The 8886-nt window shown below is 53.5% G+C and overlaps 1 protein-coding gene and 1 long non-coding RNA gene across 4 annotated transcripts in view; both read right to left on the bottom strand.

The window, feature by feature from the left end:
• The window catches only part of MEF2D (myocyte enhancer factor 2D), a 13793-nt gene extending 11097 nt beyond the window's left edge, over positions 1 to 2696 (bottom strand). For all 3 annotated transcript variants that reach the window (XM_026043189.1, XM_026043190.1, XM_026043191.1), the window contains exons 1-2: positions 2612 to 2696; positions 1401 to 1604 (exon numbers count right to left, since the gene is read on the bottom strand). In XM_026043189.1, coding sequence (XP_025898974.1) covers positions 1401 to 1604; positions 2612 to 2665 — 258 coding nt within the window. In that variant the 5' untranslated portion in view covers positions 2666 to 2696. The remainder of the gene's footprint in view (positions 1 to 1400; positions 1605 to 2611) is intronic.
• A 133-nt stretch (positions 2697 to 2829) lies between these two features.
• Positions 2830 to 8615, bottom strand: LOC112950609. Its single transcript, XR_003250058.1, has 2 exons — positions 8559 to 8615; positions 2830 to 2930 (listed from the first exon to the last, which is right to left on the bottom strand). It is a non-coding gene; the product is annotated as an uncharacterized LOC112950609 (long non-coding RNA).
• Between the last annotated feature and the right edge of the window lie 271 nt (positions 8616 to 8886).

Genomic DNA, 8886 nt, shown 5'->3' with positions numbered 1-8886 from the left:
AAATATATAAATAATATATAAATAAATATAAATATATAAATAAAATAATAAAAATAAAAAATAAAAAATAAATATATAAATAAATATAAATATATAAATGTATAAATAAAATAATAAAAATAAAAAATAAAAAATAAAAAATAAAAAATAAAAAATAAAAAATAAAAAATAAAAAATAAAAAATAAAAAATAAAAAATAAAATATAAAAAAGGAGCTTTTGGGCAATGAATGCCCTTGCTGAGCATCTGAACATCGGCTGCTGTTTTTTGGTGAGGAAGCAAAAAAAAAAAAAAAAAAAAAGAAATATGTAACCCATATTTTTGATGGCATGGTGTGAAAAGGAACCAATCCTGTCTGTGGGGAGAATCAAAACCAAACAATTCCCTTTGGTTTCCGAGTTTCTGCAAGGTCTTTTGAAAGGGGAAGAGGGCAACAAGAAGGTGCCATTTTCCTCCCCTATTTTCTCCCTTTTTCACAGGAAAAGCAGAAGGTGAGGGAGGAACAAGGCTCCTTTTCCTTTTTTCCTTTTCCTTTCTTCCTTTTCCTTTTCCTTTTTTAATTTTTCACTTAAAAGATGTCACAGAATGCACTCCTTCAACCAACAAGAAAACAGGGCGGAAAACATCAAGACTGGTGAAAAAAAACATTCTTTTGGTCATGCTTTGCCCTGCTGTCCCTATGTCCCCATTTCCAACCCCGACATTGACATTCCTGGTGCCTTTGCCGGCAGGAACCCCAGCGCGAGGTCCCTGCTGTCACCTCCCTGGGTGAGCGGGGTCCTGGCCAGTGCACGGAGCCCAGCTCCCGAAGCACCCAGCTCCCGGCCTCCGGCCCTGAACGTCACTGTGTGCCCTTGCATGAGGCTTCCAGGCGCCGCTCGGCTTTGCTTCCAATGGGGAAAAAAATAATAAGTGGAAACCTAGCATTAAGGAAAATATCAACCATCCGTGTGGCTCCATGGAGCTGCACACCTCTCTGGGTACCTAGCAGCTCACCAGATGGGAAGCATCAGGGGCTTGGATGACAAATATATTAAAATATATATTACACATCTATATTAATATATGAGATATGTCGCTCTTTTTCTTTTCAAAATTACTGCCCAAGCACGTGGCCCAAAGTGACCCGGCTCCAGCAAATGCTGTACGAGCCGCTGCCCCAAATCCTCACCTCCGGCACGCACGGCTCCCAGCTGCTGGGATTAAACAGCTCCGGGCGGCAACAGCACTGCAGTACGGATTTATTCCTCCCCCGTCATGACGGGATGAGCCCTCGGTGCTCAGGAAGCAGCAGCAAGTACCACGAGGGCCGTGAGGTGTGTTGGGATGCACATGGGATGCCATGGGGAGCACGCGTAGGATCTTGATCCCTGTTTTCCCACCCGACTCCAGCTGCTCACCTCGATGATGTCCGCGTTGGTCCGACTCTCGTGGGGCTCGTTGTACTCGGTGTACTTGAGCAGCACCTTGTCCATGTCGGTGCTGGCGTACTGGAAGAGCTTGTTGGAGTGGTTGAAGATGATGAGGGCGATCTCGCAGTCGCAGAGCACGCTCAGCTCGTACGCCTTCTTCATCAGCCCGAACTTGCGCTTGGTGAAGGTCACCTGGAAGCAAGCGGAGAGCACGCCTGGCCTCGGGGAGCCCCATTCCCGCATCCGCCCCCCGGCCTGCACCGCTGCATGGAGGAAGGACGTGCAGAGCATCCCCATGGGCTCCTCCTTCCCCCTCCCACCCGATTTTGGGAGCTGCTGGAGTCTTCCTGAGCGCGAGGACCGTTATCTGTGCTGGAAAGCACCTGCTGCCAAAATGGGAGAAATGTCAGCAAAATCCCTGCACAAGCTCCCATTTGCCCAGGGGCTGTGGGGATTTTTCCTGTTTTCACTCAGATTTTTATCCAAGATCCAACATCACCAGGGCTGGATTGGGAGGTCGGCATGGTTACTCCCATTTCCAATCTGGCCACATTCCCACCCATTGTGCCAGAAGGAGAGGAGTGGACTAACCCCACTGGCTGCACCGGGAGAAAGGAAGGGAAAAGGGGAAATTTGCTGGCTGCAAAATGGGGCAGAACTCCCAAATTTGGCAGCCGTTCCCACCATCATGATCCACCTCCCGGCGAATTAACCTTATAAGTCACCAGGGGGAATGAAATCTCCAGCTCGCAGGCATAAGCCGATCACCAAAGGGGTCAGGAAGGAATTACTTCCTGGGATTCTGGCCTTTCTCCGGACTGCCGGAGCAGCCACAAAAGCCTTATCCTGGCAAATCCCCCCACTCCGTCACTCCGCTAATGCCATTAGGGCTCTTCCTTGCGCTCCTCCTCTTCCTCAGGCTCCGGCCAGGCTTCCCGAGACCCCGGAGCGCAGAAGTTGCATGGTTCCCAAGATCTAGCACAGTGGGGCAAGAAAAATCCATAACAATTTGTGATGGAAAAAAGAAATGTTTGGGGTTTTTTTTTTTTTTCCTGCAATGCTTTTATTGGAAAAGTATTGCGGAATATGCCAAATATAATCTATTTTCTCAAAAAATAAAAAAAATCTATGGAAAAGGTGGAAAAGCACCCAAACTTTACTACAGGCAGGGACACGCAGGGAGCCACGGGGACACCTACCTGCCGGTTGCGCTCATCCGTGATCCGCTGGATCTGGATCTTTTTCCTCCCCATCTTCGCCGGGAATCCTCACCCTGCAGCAGCAGCAACTTTGGTGCAGGGGAAGGGGAAGGGGGGGAAATAATCCCGTTTTTTTTTTAAAACGCTTTCATTAGAAGTTTGTTTTTCTCTCCTTTTCTTCACTTTTTAAATGAAAAAAGGGTGGAAAGAAAGGGACAAAAAAAAAAAAAAAGAGGTTGGACGCCACTTTCTCAGTTCATGGTACCCTTGTGCATGTCCGAATCCCGCGGGATCGAGTCATCAGCATCCACTTAGGAACCTGCCAGGAGGAGAGAGAAAGCAGTGAAAACATCACACATCTGCACTTGTTTTTTGGGGGGGATTCATGGAGTTCTGAGTCACTTTGTTCATTAGTTCTGTTTTAGCGGGTAACATTTTTCCTGGGACTTTGTGTTTTCCAGCCTTGCTGCCACATCCACAACTTGCCTTCAGAAGAACTGTTAAATCCTGGTTTTCCCAGGAAATCAAGGCTCAGCAAACCCCGCTTTGCTCCCACTGGATGTTTTTGCCCGGGTCCCTTTTGGCAGACACCTGTTACGAGTCCAAGCTATACAAGACACTGGAGAATCGCCGCACAGGAATAAATTAAAATAAATTAAAATAGATAGAAATAGATAAATAATAAGGAATAGGATGGCCATGCATGAATCCAGGCAAACTGGGGCACCAGGGATCTGTTGGGTGCCTCCTTCATGCTTCCACGAGGATGCTTCTCCCAGCAATTAGCAGACGTGCCAATTAAGCACGCGCAGGTGCTGGTTAACTCCGTGCTGAGTAATTCCTAGGCAGCTCCCAGCAAATTGCTTCCAATTGGAGAGACGGGCATGGAAGGGAGTGTGATATACCGCTCACACGCATTGCTAAGCCTATTCACCTATTTCTAAGCAATTCTGCTGTGGACCTGTGCGAGCCCCAGTTTCTAATTTCCTTAGAAACTAAGGAAATTCTAATTTCCTTTGCCTTAAACAGGCGAAATTTGCCTTTTAGACCCCGCTTGCTGCAATTGTGCACAGCCTGTGCATGGCCTCAGAGCAATGAGTTCTCCAGGGCTCTGCCGCCTGCGCACTAAAGTCGTTTTGAGCTTCTGCTCCAGAGGGAGGTAGGAAGAAAAGCAGAGGGAAAAAAAAAAAAGGCAAAAAAAAATAAAAAAGAGCAGCATCTCTTCTGCTCCCCCCCAGCTCAAGTGACCCTTGGGGCCGTGCGCTCAGCTGCACCCTGGCCTTCCTGTTTCCTTTCGCGCGCTGACACCAAAGGCTCTGCATTTCCTTTGGGGCAAGTTTGCTGTTCTGTATAGGCAGAGTGGGGGAAGAAAATAAACGAGAAACTTCCCCAAGATGCAGCCCCGGAGCTCTGTTCATAGCTTCTCCTCCTCTCCGGGCAAGGGCGCCCCGTGACTCTCCGCAAGTTTAGGGAGTCATGGGAGCAAGTCAGAGGCAAGAAGAGAGCAAGGAGATGTGAAGCAAGCAATGAGGTTGCCTTGTGCATGCAAGTGCATGTGAGTGCATGCATGCACACGTGAGCACACGCGCGGGCACACAATTGCATGCATGCATGCACGTCTGCCGGCCTGCTGCAGCCCTCGTGGCGTCCAGCCCAGCTCGCCGACTCTTGAGCACCCTGTTATCTCCAAACCGATATTGCAACCGCAGCGACGCGTTCAGGCCTCCTCCAGAGCTTCTATTCTGGTTTCGGGGGCGATGCTATCTGGGTTCCTGCACTGGGACTCCGGCACTGCGCGCTCCACAGTGACACCTCAGAAGCTGCAGCTGCCCGGTGCCCAGAGCGAGCATCTCTCCACAAACTCCAGCGTACAAAACCCTTGGATTCAGGAAACCAACAGCTCAGGCTCCATCTGCCTGTGCACAACCCGCCCCACCAGCTAGAAACCTTGGGATGCTCTGAAGGGAAGGATCAACATTGGATTCAATCTGGTCCTCAAGGAATTTGAGGAGATCCATATGTTCCTGACCCAGATTCTGGTCCTCTCCAGAGAAAAGCAGATGCCAAGTGCACAGCCAGCTCTGCTGAGCTGCAACAAAACCACTGCCCATGCCAGCATCTACGGAGACTAGGGGCGGATTAAAAATAAAAGGAAGCCAAGGGTTTAAATGACTCTGGAAAATCAGTACCCGCCTGTGGAAGAGGGGAAAGGATTGGGGGAAACACTTAAACGGGGCCCAATTCCCATTTGCCTTGCAAGCTACACACTTGCTTGCACTGAACGGGCACAGCGCGCAGCGCAGAAGAGTCACTGTGCTGGGCAGCGGCATGGGGACAGGGCTGTTCCCCCGGGATGCCCCACTCGGTCCCTCGACACGGCAGGGCGTTCGGAGCCGCGGGCTTGGCAGCCAACGGGAAGCACGTGCTGTGATGGCCGGTGCGGGGACGAGCAGCGCGGTCCCGGGGCAGCAGCAGAGCTGCATCCCGGTCGGAGCCACTCGGAGCCACCAAGAGGTGCCCGGCAAGCCTGGCAAGCAAGAGGGGAGCCTCAGCCCTGCTGCGACCTTGCAAACGCCCTTGCAACGCGCTGCTGCAGCCCGGGAAAAGCTGCTCCCTCCTCCGCGACAGGGAGTGCTATGATTCCAGGCTTCATCCCACTCCGGGGCACATTCCTGCTGCAACCCCCCGCTCCCCTCCTCTATTTTGCTCTGGGCAAGAGCGCGTCTTTCCCGTCCTCCAGGAAAAGCTCAAGGAAAAGGGAAACGCTGCTCTGAGCGGAGCTGTCTGCGAGCTGAACCTCCTCTTCCTCACACGGAAAATGCCAGAGCGGGAAGCGTCGTGTCCCCCTGGATCCCCGCAGGGTATGAAATAACCACCTGCCTCTTGCTCGCGGCTTGTCACCGCTGTCAGTGTGCTTGCCGCGCGCCAGGTAATGAGGAGAGGGCGGCTCATTAAATCCGAGGAGCCAACGGAGAAGGAATCGGGAGCAGGTTGGGAGAGAGGCTTCCGTGCCCATCGGATTGCATGGATTATTTTCTCACTGCCCCCAATTTTCCCTTTTCTGCCTCGGTTTCCTACCCCAAGGAGCTCAGCAGCTGGATCCATCGCACTCTGCAGGACCCCAGCACCAACCCTAGGACAAAGATTGGGCCAAAAAGAACATTAAAAAAAATAAAGGCTTGAAATAAGCCACTGGTCCCGACTGCGGCCGGGCTGCTTCACTGCGTTCCCTTGATGCCTGGATCGGCGAGCTGGGAGCTTTCCGACAGATAATGATGCTTTTTTCTTTTTTTTTTTTTCAGGAAAAGGGGAACTAGGCCCATGCCCAGTAATGATGTTTTTGAAATAAAACGGGGCCATGATTCACCACTGGCGAGCAAAAGCCGGAGCAGCGAGAGCCGCTTCCCACTCCAGCAAGTGAACGCAGAGGGAAAAGGAAAAGTGAGTCACTGTGGCTGGGCCACAGCCGGAGCGGCCCGGAGCTCGCGCTGCTGGAGGACCTGAGGAGCCACGAGCCATGAGTGGAGCTTCCCCTTCTCTCTTCCCAGTGCACGAGGAGATGCCAAGTCCCCGTGCCAGTTTGCAAGTGCGCAGGGGCCAACCTTGAGCCACTTTGCAAGTGCGCAGGTGCCAACCCCACACCGGTTTGCAAGGACGGAGGTGACAATCCTGCACTGGTTTGCAAGGATGGAGGTGTAATCCCATGCCGCTTTGCAAGCACCAAGACGCTGACCCTGCTCTGGTTTGCAAGGATGGAGATGTAACCCAGAACCTTGTGTCACTGTGCACATGCACAAGTGCCAACCCCACACCGGTTTGCAAGGACGGAGGTGTCTACAACAGTCTGCAAGCGTGCAAACCCCATTTTGGCTTGCAAGTACGCAGGTGCCGACTCCGCAATGCTCTGCATCCCCTTCAGGGCACCTTGTGCAAGACTTTCTCGTGACAGCATGCTGCAAGAGTGCACCAGGCCAGCCCGGGCTCCTAGGGCAGCTGGGAGGTGGGAGGCAGCTGCTACCCGGCTGTCGCCGCTCGTGCACAAGCAGAATTTTCCTGTGCAAACGCCTGTCCTTCTGCAGCAGCATCCGCAGCCACCGGCCAAGAGACAGAAACTCCGAAATCGGGCCTCGCTCGCTGCTCCGCTGCGGGTTTCCCGCTCCAATGAGCGCAGTGTCAGATGGCCAAGGGCTCAGCAGCAGCCAAGGGTACAGATCGAGCGGGACGAGGACTGGAACTGCCAGGGTTATTTCCCATGGGAAGGTGCAGATTTGGGGATGGAAATGCAAAGAGCCCAGGGAGAATCGCCACGTCCAAATGCATCATCCAACAGTTCAAAGTCAGGTCCAGGCCAAAGGATGCAGCTTTTCCTCCACTCCAGTGTTTCCTTAATCCTGGCCTTAGGAATATGGGCCCTTTTGGAGCATCTCCCTGCAAGCGTGCAGGATCCCATGCTGCCGGCTCCACCAGCGCTGCTCTGATACCTCAAGCCTGAAGCCACCAAAATGGACCGAATTCCTTGCTTTCCAAGGCGAGGCTGGCAGGTGCGGCGAGCACACCAGGTCTCAGCAGCCACATGCTCCCGGCTGTGCTGCCTTCCTCCTCTCTCTTCCCGCACAGCACTCGATCAGCACCCGATGTCTGCCCAGCGCGGGCTGCCGTTTCTAGCTTGGTTTGGGTTTCTGAAGGGGGAAATCCCAGCGCTCCCACTCACTAACCCTCAAGCGAGCCGCATCCTCCTGCCGCCCCCGGCCTCAGTTTCCCCCACTCCCCTTTTCAATGCTGATGTTTTCAATGCAAAAACTACCCCCTTGTCCTGGCTGAGAACCCCCCGGGGCAAAAACATCAGTGCCACCCGCTTGCTTCACTGCAAATACAGACCAGAGTGGGAAAAGCAACAAAACTGTCCTCCCAGCTCCGCATCGGGTGTAGAAAGCAGGAGCAGGCAGATGAGAGTGACAAACAGCAATGGCCACAGACACATTCTGTTTGCTCCCAAACGCCATACCCATGCCAGGGTGGGGGGCAAAAAAGAGATAGGAAAGGGCAAAATAAAGCTTTCGGGAGAAAATAATAAAAAACGTTGGCAGCGGCAGAGGAGGGGGGAATTCAAGCGAGTTGGCAGGGTGGAAAGTGGCCACTTTTTGATTAAAAAAAAAGAGTTGCTAATTTTACCTAGGCACTGCAAAGAGTGAGAGGTACTTACAGGAGCTGGGGCGGTCGCGCGTGGCCCCTGCCACTGTCCCCACTCCGTCCCTGCCGCGCCGCCTCTCCTCGAGCGCCGGGGCCGGCTAAAGGGCAGGGACAGATGCAGGAGCGGAGGGAGGTGGTTAAGCGAGCGGGGCGGGTGGTTGAGCACGTGGGGCGGCGGGAGGACGGAGCTGCCGGCAGCTGCCGAGGCAGGCACGCCGCGGGACACCCGGCCAGGCAAATTCCGGAGCCCAACGGGGCAAAAAAAAAAGGCAGATTCCATCCAAAGGGCAGCTCGCAGCAGGGAAGATTTGGGATGCAAACGTGTTGACTCCATCACAGGCGCAGTGGCTGCAAGATAGCCGGCGCAGCAAGAGGTTTTCCCAGTGATGCCAGACTCGGGAATATAGGCAGATGGCACTGGAGATGCTGGAGCATCAGCCCCAGGAAAGGAGGTTGGGGAAGGAAAGCGGGAAGGGTAGCCCTTCCTGAGCAGCTCCTTGCTCCTATTGCTGAAGAATGGGAAATACAGGAAGTATTGCTATTTCTGAGCCTCTTTTCCCAGCACCTTTCCATCCTTGGGGCACCTTTACACCGTTCCTGCATCCTCAAGCCACAGCTGGGATGGGGCAAAGTGATGTTCTCCCAGCTCCTGCACAGAATTAGCAGCTCCGAGCCTGCACTGGGCCGCAATTCCCAGGAAGTAATTCCCAGCCCCCATGGATGCCGGTAGCACGGAGTTGGGATTTGGCCCCCCTACCTTCTACGCAGCCTCCTGCATCCTGCGCTCCGGCCAGGAGATGCCCCGCAGCCACCGCTCTTCACTCAAGCTGCACGGGAAGAAACGGGAAGCGTCCATGAGTTCCTGGGGAGAAGCGCATGCTGCGCAGACGCATCCAAAGCCGGGATGGCCAGAGGGGATGCACCACGGGATGGGGCCGGGGCACTGGCGAAGACGAGGCGGCCGCGCTCCCGGCGCACTCCAGGCTCGCCGCTGGGTTTCCGGCGCCACAGCCCAAGCTCCCATTTCGGGAGGAGAAGTGGAGCGGAGCAACAGGAGCATGCTGGGAGGTGTAGTCTAGCCTGGC

The sequence above is a fragment of the Nothoprocta perdicaria genome, unplaced genomic scaffold (genome assembly GCF_003342845.1).
Source record: "Nothoprocta perdicaria isolate Ctin4 unplaced genomic scaffold, notPer1 scaffold_323, whole genome shotgun sequence".
Classification (NCBI taxonomy): Eukaryota; Metazoa; Chordata; class Aves; order Tinamiformes; family Tinamidae; genus Nothoprocta; species Nothoprocta perdicaria.
This window is presented reverse-complemented; position numbering and strand designations above follow the sequence as displayed.